This window comes from Homalodisca vitripennis, chromosome 6, assembly GCF_021130785.1.
Source record: "Homalodisca vitripennis isolate AUS2020 chromosome 6, UT_GWSS_2.1, whole genome shotgun sequence".
NCBI classification, from domain to species: Eukaryota; Metazoa; Arthropoda; class Insecta; order Hemiptera; family Cicadellidae; genus Homalodisca; species Homalodisca vitripennis.
Window position 1 is genome coordinate 96,900,546 of NC_060212.1, and position 27,399 is coordinate 96,927,944.

Here is a 27,399-nt window from a genome sequence, read left to right on the forward strand (position 1 = left end):
ACCTGTTGACGAAGGTACAATTTTAAGTTGGATAGATGCTCCAGAAGAGTTGGGCGAAATCCAAAGTGTTATACTGTCCGGAGCGGAAAAAACAAATTTACACCCTGTAAATGTGACAACCGTAGAACATCATATAAACAACACACTGCATCAACTGTACACAAACCGCATATCCACCTGCATATCCACCGTAGACGGGTAAGTGGGTTAAGAGTGCCCACTGATGTTATACCACCATTCTGCCGTAACGATCGCCATTTACTATTGTCCTCTGGTCGGTTCTCAGCGGTTGGTCGGTCAATGCAGATCTATCGAATCTACAAATGTTCAAGTCAAATCTGGATATCAGGAGATGAGGGCAATGAAGAGATCATTGCTGTCTCCTCGCGTGTCGAGGATTGTCACCCTCAAATAAGAGGTCAGTGCCGAGCCGTGGGCGGAGGATATGAGACACTCTGCCTACACCCACAGTGTCACAGTGCCTGGCTGATACTACTTGACACTGACAGCCTATCTCGCCGTTACTGCTCGCTCTAATGAGGAAAGAGGCTCTTACATCTGCGTCCAGACATTACTCCACTGGACACTTGATTAATGTCTCATCATTACACCCACTCTGTGAATCACAGGCGCCGGCCGTCATCTGCTCTGCTTGGCGCAATAGACTTGTTGTTGCGCGTTCAGCTGATCTTCTGCACGCCAGAGATCTATTCCAAGAAAACAGTTCGCAACAACATTGGCAATTGATGTCACACACTTAAAAGTCTACTGATGATCTAGCTGATCTTCGCCACATCAATGATCTGTCCAAAGCAGTTTGCAACAACAATGGCAATTGATGTCACATACAAATTTAAAATTCTACTGATGATCTAGCTGATCTTCGCCACATCAATGATCTGTCCAAAGCAGTTTGCAACAACAATGGCAATTGATGTCACATACTTAAAATTCTACTGATGATCTAGCTGATCTTCGCCACATCAGCGATCTGTCCCAAGAAAACAGTTTGCAACAACATTGGCAATTGATGTCACATACTTAAAATTCTACTGATGATCTAGCTGATCTTCGCCACATCAGCGATCTATCCCAAGAAAACAGTTCGCAACAACATTTGCAATTGATGTCACAAATTTAGAATTCTACTGATGATCTAGCTGATCTTCACCACATCAGTGATCTGTCCAAGAAAACGGGTTTCAACAACAATGGCAATTTATATGTTAAAAATGTCAAATTGTACTGACAGGGCTGCTACAGGAGTCCAATAATGAAATTCCCTGACTTTTCCCTGATTTCCAGACCAAATTTTTCATTTTTCCCTGGCTTTTTTCGACGCAATCCCCAGGGTTTTTGGCAATTAATGGGTGGAAAAGAGCGGTGTTGAGGCTAACAGGGTGGCAAATATAAAAAAAGCAAAAAATAAAGTGAACACAGTTTAATACGTACAAAAAGATTGACTTAAATGATCTTTTACAACACAGAAGTAAAATATGCGCCGTGTCGTCTGCAGGCTTGGACTCGGCGCGGCGGCAGTAAGTTTATTTGTGTAAAGGGATTTTATATTTTTCCCTGACCAACGTCGAAATTCCCTGACTTTTCCCTGACTTGAGACCGGATTCCCTGACTTTTCCCTGATTTCCAGTCCTGTTTTTTCCCTGACTTCCCTGACCTGTAGCATCCCTGACTGATGATCTTCGCCACATCAGTGATCTGTCCAAGAAAACAGTTTGCAACAACTATGACAATTGATATTATTTATAAGACAAATTTAGAATTCACTGATGATCAATCAACCAACTAATCCAATACTGTATTATCTACAACAGAGTTTCTTCTACGCAGAAATACAATATCAATGACTACTTTCACTCTACCACATGCATCGAGATATACAATAAAGCGACTTTTAAAAACTATCGATTAAAGTACTAAACAATGTGATGAAGGTTTTACATAATTAATCTGCATAAGTAACTTGCTTTTAACGAGCCCATCTATCTACCTCAAAGGGATACATATAGCTAACAACAGAAATACAAATGTTATATGTGTATCGCTCTCGCACCAAATCCAGGAAACACAACACTACTCCCTGATGTACAAGGAAGACACTGACTATCTCTATCGACAATAGCCTCAAAACGAAACGCCACCAAAGACGAATATGAAAGGAACCACGTTGCATATGCGGTCCAAATTTATCCCCTAATAACGAGCGTTTCAAATCAAGTGCAGCCGTGCGGGATGAGCACTTCCGTCAATTCTCCCCGTCCTGGGCCTCGCCCTGCACGGTTATTATTGTAGAGCACACGCCGGGCCTGTTCAATGTTGTGTCTAAAAGCGCTGACAAGATCGCTGTAGTGTGTGGGGTCGCGGGACCGAGGAATATGCTCTTCCTGCACTCCTGGATACAATCCTGTTCCGGAGCAAGAGCATGTTAGACCTATTATGTCCATTCCTAGGGGCATATCACGTTCGAGAGTCGAGGATAACTCTCGTAACACAAAACCACTTCATAAGTGAAGGAAACAGGATTTTTCCGGACATTTGCCATCGTTCAGTGAAACAAAACATCAGTAACACTACGTTTCGAGATCTGCAATCTTATCTCTTCTTCCGGGAAATAACTAACCTAACACATAATTACTAGGGTAAAATAAAAAAATCATTCTAGAGCGTTGTGATATGCCTAAGTCAGGAATCACAACCACCATGTTGTGTGTCAACTTCACTAACTCTAAAACATGCCATTAATAAAAAACTAAACACAACACTAATTATTAAAACCTGAACTACAGAATACAGGTCACAATAGATCTGCATTCGCCGACCAACCACCTACGACTGACCAGAGGCCAATAGCAAATGGCGATCGTCACGACAGAAACAAGATGGCGGTAATAAAAAGGAAGGGGAACAGGAATGGGCCTTTTTTTATTATTGGTTCATGCTAGATTCACTTCTTAAAACCATACGGTGACTCCGCATTGGTTTTATCTCTAATATATAATCTGTTTGATACTTTTAGTATTCTTTTTAGTTCATTTTTTAGAATTTGCATCCAAAGAATAATTGCAAAAAAGAAAAAAATTATGAATCTGCATTACCTATTTATGAATATCTAAGAATATTTTCACTAAAATATTTATTTTTATTCGAAGTATTAAAAATTTGTTATGAGAAAAATGGAAACAGGAATGACAGATAATAATAGTACTATTCTTTATTGCGTGAAACAATTACAATATTGCATGGCATGCATCAACGTAACTAAATAAAATACATAACTACATCAGATAAATGATGTTCGTCAAGGTAAATACATACAATGCAATGCAATTCTTGTACGTATCAGAACCGGGAGTTTCGTGGTTGTTGTTAATTTCAAAAATTTTCTTCCCAGCCGGCCCATCATGAACTCATCAGTCGAGTAAAATGCCTTTGACATAAGAAGGTTTTAGGAGTTTTGATTTTTTTTATTGTTTTTTGATGACCTCAGGGATTAGTCTGACTCCAACTTGAGATGGCAAGTGTTCAAAAGCTGCCGTTCTGTGCTGCTCGACTCAAAAGTTATCCCTGCCTCTAGTCCCGTATTGGTGGACATCCTTGCCCCGCACCAACTCGCATTTAAATCGGCAGTACAGGGCCACCTCGAGAATATAACAGACAGGGCAGGGTCAGAAATCCAAGCTCCCTAAAGGCTTCTTTGCATGGGATTTTACCAAAGAAGAGGTGACGTACTGGGTCTGTTCATAAGACCGAAGGTAAACAAGTCAATTAAAAAAAGATTTTTTTGGGTCCAAAGTTTTTTAATCTTGTGCCTTTTCAAATAAAATATTGTAAAAATAGTAAACATTTTGAGAATAAATTGAAAAATTAGCTTTTAAATTTTTTTTAATTCTGATAATTTTTTCAAATTCTGGTTTAGGAATTTGTACAATTTTATATTAAACGTTTTTAATTTGTACATTAATAACTAAAAAAATGTCATGTTTAAAATAACTGTTAATTGTGGGGTGTGCACACTGCGGATTAACCGCACGATTTACTTGTTAAGATTCGACTGAACACTATACAATTAAGTACAACTTTCAGTTGAGCTAGCCACGCTTCCTGGATACTGTAGCTAGTAATTCCTACCCAGGGAGTGGGTCTGGACGAGAACAGTTCCGATAAGGTTTGTGTTATCACCACTAGGCTGCCTCATCCTGCCTGCTATCGTCTCCCCGATACTGGAGTATCAGTTTACAGCAGTTCTAAAACTCTGCTCGTGCATGGTGAGGTGCAGCATTATGAAGGTATCAGTCGATCAGCATTTTGGGAGTATTAAAATATGATCCATCGGCTATGATCTGATTCATTCCCTTGTTGCAGGTTTAGTTTCATACAAATATTGCGGAAAATACTTCATACATGACTATAAACTGACAATGAAAAATGTACAATTCTTGTTTAACAACCACGCCTGGAGCATAAACAGCGCAGACATATTTTGAAGTTGATATAATCCAGGAGAAAAATCAACTGATGAAAATGAACCGTGGTTGTCCGAAATATAAGGACATTAGCAAAAATATTAATAGGCTCCTTAACATTTGTAAAAAAATAAATGTTTTGACGCAAAGTAGACCTCTCTGTCCTTAATACGGCGGATTCCACAATTTTTAACAGCCTTCAAACCCCAAAATTTAGTAGAAAAAATGTGGGTGAATTCTGCATTGGGTGAGAGGGGTTAGATATAAGATTGTACGAGTGATAACTCGTACAACAAGTTATTTAGTGGTTGTTCAGCCAGGCGGTGAATAATTTGGAGTTACACATTCGCGAAGATACGGTACAAGCCCCTGGGTGTACGAGACTTCAGCTAGGTACATTTAAAAGTGGTGATGAGTACGGTTATACAGGGTTTTCAGTAAAACTGTTCCAATACTTTGGGATTGCCTTCTACGTATAAAAATGAAATAAAAGTTCATATGAAAGTAAGTCCTAAAATATTTAATTATCTGTCCATCTGTCTGTATAAGTTTTCTATTTTATATATATATATATATATATATATATATATATATATATATTAATCTTCAATAAGAATTCTTCAGTTATTGTAATAAACATTTTCTATATTTCGGCTTAAGCCGTCTTCAGGAAATTACAAAAATTATATAAATAGGGCTATAAGAACAGAATAAACATAAAACATCAACACAGAAAATGAAAAATAAGAATGAATTATGTACAATGGTGAACATATGATTTAATTTTATAAATTCACTTTGTTGACTAAGTCACCTTAAATTTAATCCACTTGGAAATTTTGATTTAGTGACGAGTTGATGGGCTTGTTCCATGGTTCTCAGACTGTGTGTACTTAAATTTTGTGATATTTTTCTAATTGGTTTCACTGAAAATGTTTCTTCAAAATTTAAATTATGTATTAAGCCATGTGCCACTACAGGTTGCTCTGTTTTTTTTATGTTTATATGCATACCTGTGCCCAGTCATCCTTGTTCTAAGTGAATTTATCGTTGAACCAATATAATCTTTAGGGCATAACTTGCACTGAATTTGGTAAACAATATTTTTTGATTCACATGTTAAGTCTTCAAATATACTGTATGATTTTTGTGTAGAACTACTTGTAAATGTTTTTGAAGTAGAGCTTCATATATATATATAGTAGATATATATATATATCTTTTGAGCACGGCCACTTTAAAGACACGCTTGCACAAGCCGGGAGAACCGAACATTTCACAGATGAGAGGTACTAGTTGTTTGTTGCTCCCGGCTTGTGCAAGCGTGTCTTTAAAGTGGCCGTGCTCGCTTATGCGTTGACGGATTTCGTTCGAAAAAGTACCGTTGGACTTGTTCTATTTCAAAATAGTTGGCATTTTGTAATATTTGTATACCCTATGTAAAACAGCTGATGCAAATCAAAAGACAAGATCTTAGTTGCTCCAGGCTTGTGCAAACATACCTAAAAAGTGATCGTGTTCGCTTATGCGTTGACGGATTTCTTTGTAAAAGGTTCCGTTGGAATTGGGAAACAATGACTAAATAGTTGGTTTCCTATACATGTTTAATACCTATACCAGTTATTTTTGTTATTTCACTTTAACATTTTTAAACAGACGTCATTTTGAAACGGGTGAAAGGATTTTGTTAATATTTTATTTTCAAAAAGGTATATCAAAGGTTAATACAATTCTCAAGTTTCACAACTTTATCTTAACTGGTTCAAAAGGGGTAGTTTTAAAAAAAAAATAAAACACATACAGACAGATAGACGGAAAACTAAAGGTTTTAGGAGACATACCTTCATATACACTGTTTTACTAATTTGATGTGTAGAAAAAAATCCCAAAGTGTTTGAACACTTTTACTGAACACCCTGTATAAAATTAAACCCATTAAGAAGATAAACTCTCATGGTTATGATTTGGAGATATGCATTCACTCAAAACGAAGGCCTAGTGTTAGTTTACATGTTTGAAAGGACCTGGACTGTAATACGACAGAGGGTGCTACTCTCAACAGCGGTTTGTAAACACATTTGTCGGCAAAAATGAGCATGTGGGCCGGCATCTGATCGGCCAGCTGGCTGCTGAAGCGGGGTGACAAGAGATCCCTTCCGTCAAGCAGAGAGACACCCGGGACATGTGGGCGGAAGTGCGAGGGAAGAGCGGAAGTTGGTACAGCCTCTCATCTCGCTACTGCGGTTAAAACGCGTGCCTGTGTCAGGGGTTTTAAGCGATGAGTAATGAGTAGTGAACGCTGGATAGACACAGTAATACACTCAGTGCAGCCAACCTCTCGGTTTGAAAAGAAAGTTCAGTTCATAATATATTAAGAGTCTTTTTTTCACATAAGAACATTTGCGAGGACTGTAACACTTACATTAAAAACCCAAGGTATATTACCATTCTAAAACCCAACACATTTTCATTACATCACTTTTTATACAGTTGTTACACATTCATCTCAGGATTCAGTTGTAAGGCTAGCTATTAGTATTTGCAGTAAAAGTGCACTGTTATTTATCTATGAAAGGTTTATTAACTCGCTTCTCAACGAGAAGTAATACATTACCAATATAAACATATCCAGAAAAAAGTGAATAACCATTGTGATATCCAACACACAGTTGGGTTAGGAAGGGGGTTTGGTTGCAGTCGCGATGCCTGGTTTTGCAAAAAATAAATTACGTTTCACTCTCTACGTCTGTCAGCTTTCTAAACCGTAATTCTGGTTCACCTGTTATTATTTGCTATTTATTATGTCGTCCAAGCAAGTTCATTTAATACTCAGTAAGCTTTTTGTGACTGGTTGGACGGACGTTTAGTGCGTTCTTAGTCGAATCCTAACGTCAACAAGACTGCCCGTATTGAAGATCTTGCCGACACGGACGTACACTCAATAATTTCATCTGTTCCGTTTGAGCCGACTTCAATATTGAAGCGTAACATCATTACCATACTGGTTGATATCCTTACACGAGTTTAAAAGAGTTGTAAAACCGTACTCATGAAAAAACCCATCTTTACATTGCGAAGGAAACATAATTTTCCGGACATTTACCATCGTTCAGTATTACCAAATATCAGTAACACTACGTTTCGAGATCTGCAATCTGATCTCTTCTTCAGGTAAATAACTGACCTAAGACATAATTACAAACTATGTTAAAATAAACAAATCATACCAGAACGTTGTGAACGCGTAATTCAGAAATCGCAACCACCATGTTGCGTGTCAACTTCACTAGCTCTAAAACATGCTCTTAATAATTTGGTGAAGTTGACCTGACACACAACATGGTGGTTGTGATTCCTGTGACTTCCTGCGGCTGTGATTTACGTATCACAACGCTCTGGTATGATTTGTTTATTTTAACCAAGTTTGTAATTATGTTTTAGGTTAGTTATTTACCTGAAGAAGAGATCAGATTGCAGTTCTCGAAACGTTGTGTTACTTTTGTTTTTTTTTTTTATCACTAAACGATGGCAAATGTCCGGAAAATCCTATTTCCTTCACAATACTTCCATCGTAAAAAACAAACTTCAAACAAAGAATTCACATTGCGTTTCAATGTACGAAGCGAAACGTTATCTACTGGCCTCTCTCATTGGACACTCGCAGTGGACGAAAGGAAAATTGCTGAGGTCTCTCACACCCAAGGGGCTTGTACCACATCTTAAAGAAAGCTTAACACCTAATTATTCACGGCCTGTATGAGCAACCATTAAATACCTTGTGACATAATCTTAAATCTAACCCCTCCCTCCCTTTCATGTCACCCGATTCGTCATGGTCAATATTATGCATTGATACATCAACGAAAACTCGCTCAAAACTACAAAGTTTGTACCTACAACCCTAACTTTGCAGATTATATTAAGAACTCTTAAGAAATAATACTGAACATGCCTTTGGAGACGTCCCCTAGCACACATCATCGCCCAGGAATGCCCGAGGAGGGCGCGCGGGCCAAAAAAGGCGCGGCGCCGCAAGCAGAATCCAGGCCGACCAAATTGATGTCTTACAATTGAAAGGTAAATCGCCCCGTTAACAACTCGGCGATTACGCCGCTCCGTAGGCAGGGAGAGGGGAGCGGGGGGGGCAAGTCTCTCCTTCAAGCACAGCCATGATCACTCACTGGATAAGGACATGCAGGCTACATGTAAGCTCCATAAACACAGCCGAAACCCTTTAGCGCCACTACAGCTTGTAAATAAACAACACCAGGTGTCGAACATTTGGTGTCAGAGTGTACTGCTATTGCCGTACTGGTACAGTGCGGCCAGATTCGTCCCTTGTGAGATTCGAGACTCAGAGTACCCTTATTATTTACTTCCATAAACCCAAAGAATTCGTGGTTATGTAGCAGTAGATTCATAAGCAGAAGTCATTTGTTTCGGAAATAACGCAAAAGTCACATACTAAAATAATCAATCAAATAAGGTCGCTTAATATAATGTACACTTTTGTAAGATCTGACAGGAAGTCTTGTACAGTAAATGAACATTTTTTCCAGCAAAATTATTTTAACTGTTCAAGAAAAGTTTTAGCTAGAAAGGTTTTTCAGGTGTCTAGGCAGCTGAATAGTGCATGCCTTTTTCAACAAGTGTCAATCTATATGGATCGGGTAGACCATGTTAGCCTTGTGGCGGGTATTGTACTGATGGTTGAAGGTAATTTCTGTATAAAAATATGGGAAATTATTAGTCGTAACTTTAGGTATGTAGATACTTGGAAGAGTCAGTAGATTCAGTTGCTGAAAAAAGGCTTACAGTGAGCACGATGACCAGATCCTGACATAACGCGAACAATCCTCTTTTGGGGTTTAAGTGCTCTTAAAATTTCAGTAGATGGCCCCAAAATCCAATAGCACTTTACCATCTTCAGGCATAAACACTCGTAAAGCAAAAGTAATTTAATACAGCTTTGAGCATTTCATCACTGAATACTTCAGTAATTTCCTAAATAAACTCTTAAAATTAAACATTCTAGTAATATAATATGCTTTTAAACCTCCATTTGGAATTAAATATACGCACCATTGCAAATGTTTCTCAAAAGCAGTTAAATATACACGTTCGCTTTCTCCTTTCGCGGAAAGAAATGATAAGCGATTAAGTAAACCCGATAAACCATTCTTATGACGATGACCTATCTCTGACTCAAAGTCAGCAAGCAAACAGCGAACGTTATCTCTGTCTAATATTCGCGCGAGATCGCTATCTCCTATCGAGAGAAGGACGGGTCAGAGTCCAGAGATAACGACTGCCAGGCGGCGTGTGTATTTGTATCTGCTCCGCTCGACCCGGTGTGTTGACTGTTGCTGTTGGCGGCGGCAGAGCCCTCGGACTGATGTACCACAGCCCTCGGTCACTCCGTTGTGTAACCCTGTCCGTCACACAACACCGGCGCGGACATGAATAGACCACACAATTCACTAAAAAGCTCATTGGTTACGCGCCAATTTCATTCAGACGTGAAAGATCCCGCTGAAGAACAACTAAATGCTGCGATAACTGTTGTGAGGTTATCCTCGTGACTTAGAGATGAGCAGTATTATAACGTATTAGTGCCGGTAACATCATTATCCAGTGGTAACCTATTACCAGGATAACGTGTTACCAGTAACACCCTGTTATTTCAGTAACAGGTGGGCTGAATGATTTGGCGTTCTCATAACGCTTTTCTGGTATTACAGGTACGTTACTGGAAACCAATAGTGTAGTGGAGTGAGCTGGATGATGCGGGAGGGACAGGGAATAAAATAGCAGATTGAAATAAATAATGATATATGGATAAAGAATATTTATCAAAATACAAACGTAGATTTATTTCTGGAAAAAGAAAACAGCCCTAAACTTATTCGTCATTCAATTGTTCGTTCTTAGTTATCGTAACTATAAGCAGTCTACTAGTTTAAATATTACATTGTAATGAGTTAGTTCAGTTTTCGTACACTATGTCTAAATAGTCTCACATTTGTAGATTTAGTCTGACTCAGTTTACTGGCAACTTAATAACGTCAGTTCAGTAACAGCACGGGTCGGCTGGTAACATGTTACCACGGTAACGGGTTCTATAACGTAATAGCAACTAACCACGTTATTTTGATAATAGGATATTGAAAAATAACGGTATTTCCCATATCTATCGTGACTGTCATACTGTTCGTGATGAGCGAGAGGAACCTCGGCAGATGTGGCACCGTAAATGAAAGCGCTCGAATCACTAATTACGGCCATGACGGGAGATGTCACCGACAACGATTACAGAGGTGAAAAGTGCTATCGTATTTACTACGTCATCTTACAAATCACGTGAACATGTTTCATTCTGAACTGCGACCGGAAACTGTTCCGCCACACGTAGTGGCCCAGAGATAGCTCTGAAACCCTCATATGTGTTGCGTAACTTGGATAGCCATCTCCAGCTAATCTACACTCGAATCGTCACTAATATCATCAAAACAATAATTTGCTAAGACGAAAGTGGCAAGGTGTATTCATTATGAATATTGTCCCTTATATTTCTTTAACTTATTTCCATGAGAAACACATTTTTTCGAGTCGAAGTTCTATTCAATACTTTGAAGTTGTTAACGACTCTTTCTACGTGACTTTTAGAAACTTCCACGCCTGAACCTTCTACGAAAGAAACCTTTTTTATTGTAATGGTGAAATAACTCACAACACACATAGCGCTTGCAAGTATTGTGCAAAGTCAGAGGTTTTCTAACCAGAAATTTGCAGAAAATGTTAGTTAAATACCGGCATTTACGCGTATCACGAGATACAATAAATATTAAATAGTTAAACCAATCGTCTCTCTTATTTTATTTTTAAACCACGTCGAACTATAAAACCAACCTCTTTCAAATAGAATTACAAGACTTTAACAAAATTAGGCGAAGCCTTTTTAAAAAGAAACGTGACTGCCACCAAGAAGAACGAATGAGTAGCCATGTGCACTGTTGAGGAAGAGTTTTGTACAAAAACATGAAGGCAATTGATTGATTGGCTATTCAATACGATATCCAGTATTGATAAAATTTAAAAATAAAATGTATCTGATATAACCGAAGGTATTTACCAGACATATCACTGCTCTCAATGGTATAGTCCAGTGACTGAGCAGGCACCTTACAAGTAGTGGCACACCCTTTCTTTACTACCCATAGATTATGTTCCGATAACATCTATACTCTCCAGATAAGGCCACACAATGTAGAAGCAATGCCGGAAAAAAACAATTGTCAACCCTTTCCAAGGTCCCAAGGACTGGTGGTGGAAGAGTCATCACCACATTTTCAGAGGCAACAATGCGGAACGGGTAAACAGTAAATAATCCAGAATATTTAAAGAAGTCCTTGGCCGGTTCGTGCGACGTGTTGTGTTGTGTTATGTCGTGTTGTGTTGGTTGGAAGCCAGTTGACTCGAGCAGCGGGCTGCCAAATTGTAACTGTGTATTAACTGTGCCCTATGAGAGGCCCGGCCTCCACAGCCAATGTGATACAATTACAGATATAGATGGCCACGCGCAATCCACGCCACTGCCACCGTCTGCAGCTAACTTCTCTCTACATACACATAACCTCAATTTAGTGGTCGGTCTCACTTATAACATCTTCATTGGAATCCTTAGAAATTGGCCGATGAGTGTAATTATTTTGCTTTAGTGGAGAAACGATACAAGGTTTCTGACACTTCTTGAATATCGTGACATCTAAATTCCTACCGGTGACTTTGACAGAATGTTTTCTCCTTGTACTTTTTAAACACTCGCCATCGATGTACTACTCGACCTATGCTTCCATTTAAGATTTTCTTCTGACTCCTAACGGGCCATCACCCTGACATGGTAAAAAAAATAGTAGTTAGTTAGAAAAGTATATTTACAGGTGCAGTAATGATGTACCAAGTTTTATTTATTTATCTGTAATCGTTCGAGAGTTATCAAGCCTGTGCGGGTCATTTTTTACACTCTGCATATCTTCTTGATCAGGACAATAAAGCGTACTCGATTTTGGCAGCAAAAATATCTTAGACTGGAAGTAAATTACAATGGCCGAAAGTAGACTCTTTATGACCAAAGTAGGCTTCTCAGACCTGTGTATGTGTTATTTCATGATCAGGATATCAAAACAAACCCAAAGTTGGCGTCTAAAATATAATTTACTCAAATCAGAAGTGCTCATACACGCGCAAACCCTACGAAATTGCGTGGAAAACCGCGGGTTACTACTAGTTTAATCCAGCAGCGTGTTCTTCAGTAGCACCACGAAGCATACTCTATTGCACAACAATTACAACAGTAAGCTTTCTTTACGGTACTCAAAGATCCGCTAAGACATTTTTTGCGAGCGGCCATCTCTTGACGGTTGACCGGTTCGGTTTTGTGTATCACCGCGATCACTATCGATATCTCCGTAAACCGGAATTCACCGGTGGAATTCACAGAGAGAGTTCAGCACGAGCACGAGTAAACCAAAACCTTACTTGTGGTAACCTCGCGCAGCCGGAGTGAAGGGTAAGGGAGCGTGTCGGGGACGGTCCAGTTGGATATTACTGAGGCACTTATTGTGTTTACCGAGCTCTCGTCTCTTCTGGCGTGCAGATAATTGTCAGACTTGTTCCCCGAACCGGTGGTGTCAAGGGTAACACACACATTCCTGTCACCGACTTGTCTGTTTACTCACTCGTACCGACACTGCACCGACACAGTTACCGGTTACCTACACGTGCCTCTATACCAGTACGTGTTCCCCATAATTACGGTTTCCAGCTCCTCGGCCGACACGCACCAAAAACAACAAGCCCGGTCACAGACAGCACTGGCCACTGCACAGCTCCGCTTCTGTTGTTTGTTCTTGGACTTCAAGATTTGGTAGAACTCCTTTTTCCAGAGGCCGCTTTCTTTTAAGCCTCATTCTGCCAGTCTTCAATGGCCACTAGGTGGTTTAAGAACTTGCATTCCAGACAGGTGTTCATTTCATCAACAGATTGCCAAATTAAAAACGCCCAAACGTCCAAGGCGTCAAAAGCTCGTCTTAAGCGCTTACTGGTGTCAAATGCATTCTACAGCGTTGACGAGTTTTTGGCGTTTAACTGGGAGACCGCTCAATTCGATGACTGACTCCAGCGCTAGAAGTGGGTTGAGATTGGCGAAGGATGAATGAGACTGGAATGTAAGTAAAATTATGTAAGTTTGGACGTGGTGGTAGTGTGGTACGATAGTTTAAAATTTAGAATCAATTATGACGTTTGCCATACAATGTGTAATTGTCACGAGCAATTAAATATTTGATTTGATTTATCGAACAGATTAAGCGGGAGAGCCGACAAAGTACAAGGTCGATGGTGCTGATACAAAGTGTTGGGGTCACTGACAAGTTTTGAACCTGCGCTATCCAGAGCATCTAGCTCAGATCCAAAGTCCGACGTCTTGGACCACTTGGCCATCGGCATTCCTCTTACTGGAGCCTCTAAGCTTATCGTTAACTACCGGACAGACAGAGAATAGGGATAGAGTAGCGCACATGCTGATTTGTTTATTTTAACCTAGCTTGTAATCATGTGTCAGGTCAGTTATTTACCTGGAGAAGAGATCAGATTGCAGATCTCGAAGCGTAGTGTTACTGCTTTTTTGTATCAATGAATGATGAAAAATGTTCGGAAAATACTGTTTCCTTCACAATCTTTCCATCGTCAAAAAGTAACTTCAGATAAAGAAATGCTGATTCATTAAGATTCTGATATGAAGACCCCAAAACATGTCATTATCTATTAATCTAGCTAATAGCTCTTATTACAATCCAAATTGAAAGTCCGTCTGATCAAATTAATTAAAATCGGGTTGGAAGACATAAAATAAAGTAAAACCTGTGATAATACTAATAGATTAAGAAGGCCCCCAATAATCGCGATCTTTTCTATCCTGTTACTATTTTAATTTCACTTTACTTTTGGGGCCATTCCTGCCTTCGCAAAAGGTCTTCTGTTCAAGGCTCTTGCTCCTGATGCTTAGCAAGAAGAGGCCAACTTCTTCAGTACAAACAGCGGCAAAAACATAAACTAGTCAGGATATCATTGGGAGTTGTTCCGTTTTCCAATTTCGAAAACCTAGCATTTTGTTGAAAATGCTAAAGAAGATTTTTGGTCGCCCTTCTGAACTGATGTGCATTTTTCTTCATCTAAATCTGCACGAACTCTCCTGGATATCACAGAGTCTTGTAAAAGTATGAAGACGAAGGAATTTTAGAGGTGCCTCGGATTATTAACTGAAATCGAATTTTTAATAATGGAACAACTCATTCTTCAAAAATCTTGATATAATTTTATTGTTAATTTTAATTGAAAATAACATAACACTTTATACAATTGTCCAATGGATGTCACTTCGTCTGCACACAAGAGTTTCAAAATTACAGCGATAAGCAGAGTACAGTTTACTGATAAATTAAACACATTTAACTGTATGTGACATCGTGGTTTGACTAGGTTTCTTTATAAATGAAAATGTAGTTGAATCTGGTTAAAAAACTAGTTTGCTCTCGGTCTGACTCTCAACAGATTGGTAAAGATTTAAATCGTCTTACGGGGAACTCTGAACTAAGGATGAATGTGACGTGTTCAGCTCTTTCCTAGAAGTTGAAACTGAATCTACTTCATCATCGCGCAAGCAGTTCTATTAAAAGTACGTTAAAGCTGTAACCGTTATATTCCCTTATTGCGTCATTTTGATTGGGGAGACTTTATTTTCTTTTATTCAAATTAATTTTCCAATTTCTCATTTAAAATTCAGCTTCCAACCGATAGTAAAGCACTTTTGCTTTTATTCTTTCCATATTTATAGTTTTAATTGAAATTAAACGTTATTATTTGTCTTGGAAGACAAATAATACTATGAGGAATTCCAACAAAAATAACGGGATAAAGTAATAATAATAACATTTTTTATTGCGTGAAACAACTACAACATTGCATGAAATGCGTCAACGTAACTACATAAAGTACATAACTACATCAGATAAATGATGTTCGTCAAGGTAATTACATACAATGCAGTAAAATCTTATATGTATCAGAACCGAGGGTTTCGTGGTTGTTGTTAATTTCAAAAATGTTCTTCCCAGCGGCCCATCATGAACTCATCAGTCGAGTAAAACACCTGGCAAGAAAGTGTTTTAGTCGAGTTTTGAATATTTTTGTTCCATTGAGTTTTTTATGCCCTCAGAGAACCTATTGATTAGTCCGACTCCAACTTATGATATCAAGTGTTCGAAAGCTGCCGTTCTGTGCTGTTGGACTCGTAAGTTATCCCTGCCTCTAGTCCCGTATTGTGGACATCCCTGCCCCGCACCAACCCGCATTTAAGTCGGCAGTACAGGGCCACCTCGAGAATATAGAGACAGGGCAGGGTCACCAATCCAAGCTCCCTAAAGGCATCTTTGCACGACTCTCTGGGGTTTAATTCTGAAAGAATTCTGACATCTTTCTTTTGAGATTTGATAACTCCTTCAAACCTGTATTTGGAACAGCTTCCCCACATCTCAAGCCGTATGTAAAATGTGGATATATCAGACCGAAATAGGCAATTTTTAATACATCCAAGGAACAAAATTTTGCAGGACATAAATTTCTAAAGCAACATTAAAGCAAACGTTTTAAATGTGATCGTCCCATGTCAGCCCCCGATCAAGGGACATTCCAAGGAACTTAATGGAGTCTGCTCCATTTTAGAAAAGTTATGACGTTTAATTCTGTACTATTTTTTCAAATGATTCTGGAGAAATATTCGATGCATGAATTCAATTCAATTAATGACTCCTCTTCAAGTTCGTTGTTTGATTTTGTATCTGATGCAGAGAGTCGTACTGTCAATCATTCTTCCATTCAAGGTCGCTGAGTTCCATCTGTTGACATAAATTTTACAAAAGGTGGCCCTAACATTGATCCCTGTGGGACACCGTAAGGCATTTTGACTTTGCTTAGCAAGACACTCGCAATCTGCACGCACTGCTCTCTATCTTTCAAATATGAGAGATCCTATTGTGCGGCAGTCCCAGAATACCACTTGACCACAGCTGGTGCAACAGTGTCGCATGATGCACACAGTCAAAAGCTTTAGAGAGGTCGAGGAATATGCTTAGCACCTGCTCTCGCCTCTCTAGGCCCTCGACAACATGTAATTGAAATTCGTTATGAAATCGATTGACTTGTTTTTCCTGAACCCAAATTGAACCTCGTAACGATCAAGAAATCGTTCAAATTGTTTAAGCTTTTTCGAACATTTTGCTGAAAACTGGGAGGATAGAAATTGGACGATAGTAGCTTGGAATGCAAGGATCGCCTTTTTTGAAAATTAGCATTGCAATCTTACGCCTTGAGCAAATGTGAGATTGATCAGTCGGGTGATTGAAGTCAAGAGGTATATGAAGCACCCCTCGAACAACCACACAGACATGCCACTGACTTCACTGGATTCTTTCGGCCTCAGATCCCGCACGATACGGTAGTACACAGTCTATAATTGTAGGACACAAATAAGAAGTCTTGGCGTTGTCTTAGAGGTTGCTGAAATCAACTTTCCAATGCAAATGTCGCTCTTTCTCCCCATAGGAGTTAATTTGAGTTATGAATTCAAAATTGAAACCCTCCAGAATAAAACAGAACGTGGATACTCGTTGTAGAGGATTAGTATTCTGGCCACAAAAGGAAGTCTGGGCCCTGCTCAGCATGCATGCACTTGCTAGTCTGCAGACGGCCGTATCTCTTCTTGTACTACTCGTGCTGGGAGCTGTGCATAGACACTCACTTGTACTTACGGCCATCTTGAAATCATCCTCACCACCACCATCACCATCATCATCAAATGACTTTATTTGTATCATATAAATAACGTACAAAAGGGCAAATTTAGGGCCATAAGGCCCTGTCTTACAATTTACCCTGATTATGGTCTAGTAAGAACAATGTTAAATGTGACACCATTCTAACTCCTTATTGTGGTTCTAGAAATCTTTGACATGTCTACTTTTATATATTTTTAAGATCTATACACATCCAAATCTTCCCAAGTTTGTCACAATAGGTCAACGAAATATTTGCCAGTTAGTCAACGAAACACAGTTTCGCTTTGGCCCTAAGATCGAATTCGACGAAAAGACTACGACCACTTTACAAAACCATGAAAGCGTTTCGATGCTCATAAAGGGCACCTTAAAACGAGCACCACAAAGCACTGCGGCCGAAAATAAGAAAGTAAATAGGTTTAGCCTGAGGTCTAACATGGGATAATACTAAGGACAGTTTTAACATGGCCTGCACTTGAGAGGCGTAAATAGTCATCATCCAAAAACTAAACTATTCACAGTGAAACTAGCGTAATAGTAAAACTGGCCTTGCCAGACCAGACGGTTTCAATTGTGCACTCGACTAATGGGGCCAGGGCTACTATATTAGTTCGCCCATATAGGCCATTAAATGAACAGCAGTGCCGTACTTACTCGTATATTTCCGAACAACAAACGATTTTAAATAAGTTTTTAATTACGAATTTATATCTTACTAGGTCATTGTTGGTGTTGTGCATTGTTGTTACTATGCATAAAGGTTTAGCACTTTATTTATTGTACTAATACCGATTACGACAACTAACCTTCTATACTATAAAAAAGAAAATTAGGATTTTAATAGGAAAGCTTTTATTACTTTTTTGTAATAGTCCTTCCAACTAAGTCGGACAAAGTAGGTTCGAAAACCATTCCAGATACAACTTTTTTATAGCAAACAGTGAATAGCCAACATAACCAACACTGAATAAATGGCAGCTCTCAATGTGGGCCATGTCTTGTCACAGTAAATCTGCTCTAAATCAGTAATTTATTGTTCGATTTAAATCCTTTTACTATCATTAGATTTGTGAAAAAAAACTCTCTAAAAACTGTTATTCTCTGGAGAAAAACTGCAGGTTCTTAAGATATTGAAAGTTAAAATTTTATGACTGCCATTTTGAAAATATTAAAGATAATTTCATTGTATATATAATGAAATTATATATATATATATTTCTGTAACTGGCCTTGTTGTCATAAACATTTGAGCCAAATTTGTTATAATTTAATTGATTGATTTTTAAGACATAAATTTTTTATAAAACACATACAGACAGATGGGAAACTAAGTATCGTAGACCTATGTTCATATCGTGAAGTATGTCTGTCTTGACCTGAGCAATAACGTGGTATACCTTTTTGTTCAGAGAGTTATGAGACACCCTGCATAATATAGAAAATAAGAGTTAAGATATTTATAAGATTGTTTCAGCATTTTTATCGCAAGTTAATTGTGATACATTGGGATTTACATTTAACTGTACAAAAGCATTGTTAATCACGAAATTTCTGATAAATCTTTGCAGACCACTTTTTTTCTAGACGTTCATAAATAACGGTGTTATGCATTTTTGTTAAGGTTTCAACGAGCGCCATATTGAAACGAAATGACGTACCTAGCGAGCCAAGATATTTATAAGACCAATTCTGTACAGAACGTCAACTTGTATTGGCTTCTCGGAACAATTATTGTTCCTACAAGTCGCGTTATAAACGATGAATATATTCTATGCACTTATTATTTTTTTTATTAGTTCATTTATTTTTAAATTTTTATTTGCGTCCAATCTTATACAGGGTGTTCAGGAAAGTGTCCCAATACTTTGGGATTTTGTTCTACCCATAAAATTGAGCAAAAAAGTTCATATGTATGTCCTAAAATGTTTAGTTTTCCGTCTATCTGTCTGTATGTCTTTTTAATTAAAAATATATATCTTTTGAATCAGTTAAGATAAAGTTATGAAACTTGAGAATTGTATTAACCTTTGTTAGACCTTTATAAAATATTAACAAAATCCTTCTACCTGTTTCAAAATATCGGATGTTTGAATTATTCCATAAAAATAACTCAAAACCTACTAAAGTCTGCCATTTTGAAACGGATAAAAGGATTTTGTTAATACTTTATTTTCAAAAAGGTCTAACAAATGTCAATACAACTCTCAAGTTTCGTAACTTTATCTTAACTGGTTCAAAATATATATTGTTTTGTATAATAAACACATACATACAGATAAACGGAAAACTAGAGGTTTTAGGACATACCTTCATACGAACTGTTTTGTTAATTTTTATGTTATTAAGTTTTGTCGTATTACCCGTATTAGTTTATTGTTATACAATAATTTAATTATTATTCGCTTTAAACATATTTTGCTGGTGTGAAATACGTTTATTTTACATTTTCAAAGAAAAACGTTTACTCCCCAAATTATTAATTGTGCTACAATAAAAACGTTAGAGTAACATCACAAAGTAGATTTATAGGTGCAGTAATTATGTAACAAGTTTTATTGCTTTACTTGTAATCTTTCGGGAACTATCAAACCCGTGCGGAACTTTTGTAACATCCTGTATAATCAAAAGTTCGAGTTTTAACTCCTTCTCCAGGAAAGCAGAACAACCGGCAGTTAACATAAACAGCAAGTACAATCAATGTTCGTAACATAGCTACTGCAATTAAATAAAATTAATCCCCTGAGATCTTCCAAATATTTAAAAATCCAACCTATGCAAAGTATTTAACAACAAGTAATATGTTTTCATCCACACGTTGTATATTATACTTTCTGAAATAAAACCATTTATAATTGTATGTGCAATAGCAAATAGCTAACTAGAACAAGGCTCCTTTTTAATTGTCTCTCGACCTTCACCTTACAGCATGTCCGTTGTCTGTATGCCGGATAATAAATAATGTTATACAGTTTAATTAAACAGTCCAAAAATATTGTTCATTCATTTAAGTTTGAATATAAAGGAAGAATTGTATTTGAAATGAAAAGCAATCGAGGCAAATGTAAGTCTAAATAACATAGTATGCACTTTATTTCGTAATTAATTGCATTACCTCAAGTCATCTAGAGGTGGTTGACAATAGTATGTTGATGTTAGGTCAGTTTTAAAATGAAAAAAAAAATGTATTGAGGGTTGCCAACTTAAGCTTTCATTAAGCTTATTCAAAATAAACTACGCACTATGACAAAAATAATCCTTAAAATAAGTGTGTCATTCTCAATTGAACAAAATAAAAATAATAAACAAAACATAAGAAAGTTAAATCTTTCGGGTCCCTTTGAATAGTCGTCAAATAACCGAATTATTTCTAAATTGTAATATAAACTGATTTAACACGAAGTGACCTACCTGGGCGGAATAGCCAGCCTCCCTAACCGAACGGGAGGGCTGCCCGAAAACCCGGCTTTGTCCGACATCTCACCGAAAACTCGGAACTAAACTATTCAGTCACTGTACACTAGAGGGTAGCGCGGCGGGAGGACGCTCGCTCCTGCAGACAGGCCAGGCGCACTACGGTGGGTCTGCGACAAGTGATGGGTAACTCCAGGCGCAGGATGGGAGATGTAACCGGGGACACGCGGTGTCGCTCCCAACCGATCACAGCGGCGCGTGAGCTCGGCAGGCCAGCTGTCATTCTCGAGAACCGCTCTCGCACTGATCAATTTGACCTCAGGCTGCCGCCACAGTTAGTGCTCACTGGAACCGATAGTAGATTGATATCGATGGTCGAACTCTACGAACATTCGATTCTATGGCGATATCAACATTCGTATTTTACCAAATTGCTTCGTTATAATTAACCGCGATTACGATAATCTTTAATCGGTTCGTATTTAGTACTAAAATTTCTAATTTTATTTATTAATATTAGACAAAAATACATACCGGGTGTCTTAAAAGACCTCCCTCCCCTAATAACTTTCTTATGAATAGAGATGGAGTTACTTACTTTGGGGGGATGTTTATATGATCAATTCATTTTTTTTTTTCAATTCAATGTTTTAATACATAAAAGACAATATAAGTTGCATCGCAATTGTCATGACATTTAAAGGCTAAAACTTTGCATTCATCACTACAGTGACTCTCATTCAGACTTACAGTTTTTCATTCACCCAAATTCTCATTCATTACATAATTTTCCCACTCTAATCACATGGTCAGCCAATTACGTGGTTTCCCAATCGTTCAACTGAGGAGTTTTTTTATGTATGAACATTTTTGCCCCTCCCCCCAAGTGGGGTTTTGGGGGGTAAGTCAAACGTTTTAAATACGAACCCCTACCAAATGACACGTCATTTTAAAGGTATTTAAAAAAAAAGAAGTAGAATGGCACAAACTAGGGGTCTCTAATGTTACCCTATCAAATTTGGTGGCTAATTAAAGATTGAATTGGTCTATAAACCCCCAATGTTTGTAAATAATTTTGTAACGAAATTATATGGTACCTATCTTGAAATCCCACCTCAATTTCACTCAGATGAGATGATCGATATGGCTACCATGTACCTCTTTAAAAAATCATCGCCTGGATTCAACACTGCGTTTCGCATTTTGTAACATTTCAGGTGTGATGAAGTATCAGGCATCATCGATTGTTGTCCTTAATTTTACACCTTGAGGTATCACTTGCTAGGGAATCGCATTTAAAATTTTGACTTACCACCAAAATACCCCACTTGGGGGAATAAAAAATGCGCTTACATTAAAAAACTCCTGATCATATAAACATTCCACTAAGTAAATATCACAATCTCTATTCATGAGATAGTTAATAGTGGGGGGGTGAGACTTTTAAGACACCCGGCATATGTTACTTTACCTTATTAACAGGTGCAAAATTCGCTTTTGTAAAATTCTCACTACATGTTTCGGGACGAAAGTCCTATCATCAGGTTTATAAAAACACGAAAGTCAAATAAAACAGCGGTCCGTGTACGTGATTGTGTGGTACGCCTACCATTTATTGTGTTTCTTAAAATATTCATTGTATATATGTTTTATTTAGGCTATTAAATTTTATATATTATGTGGCTTTACGTGTATTTTTAAACTATTTCAAACATTTAGTGAGAATTTAAAACATTTTTAATTTTGGAACTGTTGAAAAAATAGAGTACCATACATTTGTTTAGAATTATAGTTTCGTAGCTTCTAAAAACAAGGATTTCCATTATATAAACTGAAAATAAATATTGAATTGAGTACAATATTAAAATACTTCTTCACTATCTTAAAGTACCAATCTATGCTAACGTATTATGTAAAAGAAGCGAAGACACAATTAAACGGAAATCCGTACATAATAGTGCGTACATCACACGTTTGTTGTACTTATGAAAAGTAAGTACGCGTAGATTATGTACTCCGTGCGGCATTGTTGTATCAGTCAACACGGTAACTCTGTCCGGCCATCGATACCAACATTCGACACGACTATCGATTGTGACACCGGGGCGAATGAACCCATCCGACTGCCTCCTCGTCACCCACACGACGTAAATAGATCTTGATCTTCCCAATGAATGACTAATATGACTTTATGCGCCGACAGCGCATGTCTCGAGAGATGTGTTCCTTTGGGCAATAAATGAACAAAACGCAATTGCACATATCACGACGAAAGTGTTACACAGCGAATCATAGTTTTCTGAATTGCCTGACGCAGTACTTTTGTGTGGCATAATAAGTTTAACCTTGAAGAGATAACTGTTGCCTAAATAGTATATTTAGTCTGACAAAGTAAACATTATAAAACTGCCGCATTAGCCATACCGTATATAACCAACTGCTTACAAACAACTACTTTTTACAATAAATACCTCTTGAGCCAGCGATTAAAATTGTAACACATCATTTTGTAGTTATGACTAGAATTAAACTACTTATACCATCAAAATACTTTTGTTACAAAACAGTGTTGAGAATGACGAGTACAAATCACATGCCGAAGGTCGGTGGGATGAAGAGATTAGGAAAACAGAAGGTAGATTAGCAAAAAGTGCGTCAATAAGATGAACGGATTAAGAAAACTGAAGGTGGATTAGCAAAGAGTGTGTCAATGGGAAGTACAGTTTATGAAAATGTAAGGTGGATTTACCGAAGAGCGCGTCGAGGGGATGAACAGATTAGGAAAACGGAATGTGGATTAGCACAAAGTGCGTCAATGAGATGAACAAATTAGGAAAACGGAATGTGGATTAGCACAAAGTGCGTCAATGAGATGAACAAATTTGGAAAACGGAATGTGGATTAGCACAACGTGCGTCAATGAGATGAACAGATTAGGAAAACGGAATGTGGATTAGCACAAAGTGCGTCAATGAGATGAACAAATTAGGAAAATGGAATGTGGATTAGCACAAAGTGCGTCAATGAGATGAACAAATTTGGAAAACGGAATGTGGATTAGCACAAAGTGCGTCAATGAGATGAACAAATTAGGAAAACGGAATGTGGATTAGCACAAAGTGCGTCAATGAGATGAAAAAATTAGGAAAACGGAAGGTGGATTAGCAAAGAGTGCGTCGATGAGATGAACAGATTAGGAAACCGGAAGGTGGATTAGCAAAGAGTGCCTAGATGGGATGAACAGACTAGGAAAACGGAAGATGGAGTAGAACAGAGTGTGTCCATTTTACAAGAACGTAGAATGGACATTACTCGTCTAATATGGACGAGTAGAACAACGGGTTTGCATTCTATAGTTTTGTGGAGGGGGGCTTCTGTCGGAAATGTAAACATAATATAAGGAAGAAAAAAGCCATTGGATCCTGCTACATATTCCACTTATGGCCTGTTGTATAGAAATTTTTGCTCACCTGGGATTCATTAAGGTGCCCAGTATATATGTATCTAAGAAACAATTCTGTCATAAAAATCAAGATACCTATTCACCACCCACCAAAGATGGATGTAATAAAAAAAAAGAGAGAATAATTATTACAGTTTGACTTTATTCGAACATAAACTTAAGCATTTAGGCGTGCCAAAAGAAATGTTCACTATTAAGAAACAATATTAAATTTAAAAGCGTTTCCTGGTGAGCCAACACGTTTATGGTTTGGACAGTTGCTATAAGGTTAATAAGTAGTATCAGGCACACGAGCCAGTTACTTTTTGGGTGCACTCTTGAGGTGTTATGTCACTCCTAACGTATCATTCCATCCAAGAAATCGCTTAATATGTTCGCTTACAAGGCATAATAGATGTAGAAAACTATTGTACAAATAGGAGCATTGTTTATTTGAAAATAACAACGACTTCGAATGAAAATTTAACATCAAGTTATACAATGACCTTTTTTATTTATAACTAGCTGTTTCCCGCTGCTTCGCACGCTTTTTGTAAGCTTTGCCCTTGTAAGAGCATTTCTGGTTCAAGTAAATTATATTTCCATCGCCAATGTAGAGTTTGCCTTGATGTCACGATCATGAAAATCTATCAAAAGTGTATTGTACACGTACATGTCCTTTATTATAAAGTGGTCTAACACCTTTAAGTTCAACCAGAAACTTATTTTAAAGACAAATGTACATCATAACTTAGCGCCTTCAAATTGTACTTGGCAGTTAAATATACTTAACTGCCTTGTAATTGCAGTTTATAATGTGCAGGCGATTTGAAAACTTTTATCTTTTGCAGCGCCGTCTGGTGGCGAGTTACATCAAAGAGCGTAGTATATAAACCTTCTCAGCGGAAAAAATACATATACATACAAATTTTCATAATGATAGGCCTCATAGTTTACGATTCCATAAAGGACAAACACAGGGCCCGGCGCGCTTTGCTGCGCATTTCAATAATTTTTTGCAAAAGTTGCCCGCGGCTTCGCACGCAATTTCCCGTTGAAAACAGTACACTATATTCACTTATTCTTTTTCTATCACATTCTAAACATTGCTGAGATAATTGATAGTCGTTCCATCGTGAGCCTCTTGGGCGTATTATGAAGGTGTGTACCATATTCCTGCCTCTATCTAGCTGTTACCCACGGCTTCGCACGCAAATCTTAAGAACCGAAGTCCTTATATTACTTAGTAAATTTTTTTTTTTACTATAATAAATTTTAGATTAAATTAGTTATATCTCCGATGCCACGATTGAGCTTGCTTTGTTGTCTCGATCGAGAGAATATGTACACACGGAGTTTTGAGAACCATACTTCTGTCAAAAAAAACAACTAAGGTTGATTTTATAACATTCTTTATATTTGTAGCCAACGTAAGATAGTAATTATGATATCTGCATTACTCTTCTGATCAAGCATGAGCATGGTTTATATTAAATAAATATTGCAGTTAAAGGTGAATTTTTACGTCAAATTTGAATTGTATTATCTGGATAGTAAAGTCTATGTTTAACAGTGATTGCAAAAACAGTTTAAACAAAATTTGTCGTTTCTCTTAAGCTTACTCTATGCTTTAAAACTATAAGTGTAATATATGTTTACAAAGAACAGCTGATTAAAAATTTGAAAAGACGTTAACATATGTTTGCTGCAATGCATTTCTTATGGGTATTTCTGTAACCAGTGGGGCGGAATCCTGAATCGGGAAAGGGATGGGCATAGCTTATAAACCTTCTCCGTGGAAAAATACATATACGTACAAATTTTCATCATGATCGGTCCAATAGTTCACGATTCCATAAAGGACAAACATACAAACATTCATTTTTATATATATAGATTGTAATTCTGTTGTATTGCAATCGAATTAATAAAAAAAATATCGAATGGCATGCATACTAACTTGGACTTTCCATACAGACAAACATATATCCCGAAAATCACAGCGTTCAGATCCATCTGTTTGTTATACGTGTTGTAGCGGCTCAACATCGTATCACCAACAGTGCAGAACGCTTTGGAATGAGTAGATATTGGATTTTAGAATGTTTAGTACTTAACCCTGTGTACCTTGGTAAATCTAGAGATAACAACCGGAAGGAGTTAGTTGCGATTCTGCGTTTCTCAGTAGTTCCAAGTTAACTCATGCGTGATGTTAACAGTGGTTTTCGTCATTTCATGTCAGTCTACTGCAGTGCAGAGAGTTCGAATGCTCTTTATGTGATTTCTTGCTGTTGGAACTTCTCCATGTAATTAATTATCATTAAAAAGTGATTTTCGTGTATTATTTTCTTTCGAGTTTACAGTTTTGATAATGGATTCAGAGTAGAAGCTATTAAGGCAGAATTAGAGAATATCTCTAGAGATATGAAATTCTAGAGTTGGTAACATTCTTATTCAACATTCAATAAAAACAGTGCAATTTGCAGTAGATACGGCTCTCTTTTTCAATGCAAGGCCAAGTGAAGTTTTGGAACAACAGGCTTTTGTTGATATCAAAAACTGTGTCCAATGCTTCAACAGCCTCAACCTCGCAATAAACTCTATAAAAACCAACGTTTTAAATTTTTCTTTGCGCACTGCGGGCAACCAGTGTGGACCTGCTATCTTGATGGCTGACTCCAATACATACATACTGTATGTATTAGACACGTGGCAGAATAACTACCGAACTGGGAAACACAGAACGGAAGTTTATGAAAGCCTGCCCTCACAAGCGGGTGTTCAATTCCTCAACAGACTGCCCAATTCAATCAAAGATGCTCCAACGTCATAGGCGTTCATACCCGCCTAAAACGCTTCTTGGTGTCTCAAGCATTTTATAATGCAGATGAGATTTTGGCTTTCAACTGGGAGGCCGCCCAATTAGAAGACTGACCCCGCTGTTCGAAGTGGGTTGCATTGGCGATGAATGAAAGAGGTGTGATTGTAAAGATTTTATGTGTATTGTAGTTTAAATGACATAAATTTGAGGACATCCTTATTAATTCACATTTTTCCATACGATGTAATTATTGTCTCAGCAAAAAACAGGTTTGATTTGAGTCATATCAGTGCTTCTGGCCACGACACTAATTATACTACGGATGACAATGAGGAAGGAAATTGGATTTGC

General features: G+C 37.7%; 1 protein-coding gene across 3 annotated transcripts in view; it reads right to left on the reverse strand.

Moving 5' to 3' along the window:
- The window catches only part of LOC124364590 (centrosomin-like), a 134,022-nt gene that overhangs the window by 94,088 nt on the left and 12,535 nt on the right, over positions 1–27,399 (reverse strand). For 2 of the 3 annotated variants that reach the window (XM_046820177.1, XM_046820174.1), the window contains exon 1: positions 20,783–20,914. The exons of the other annotated variant lie outside the window; for it this stretch is intronic. In XM_046820177.1, the coding sequence (XP_046676133.1) occupies positions 20,783–20,850 (68 nt within the window). In that variant the 5' untranslated portion in view covers positions 20,851–20,914. Of the gene's footprint in view, positions 1–20,782; positions 20,915–27,399 lie in introns of those variants that run through there. 3 annotated transcript variants of the gene reach the window in all.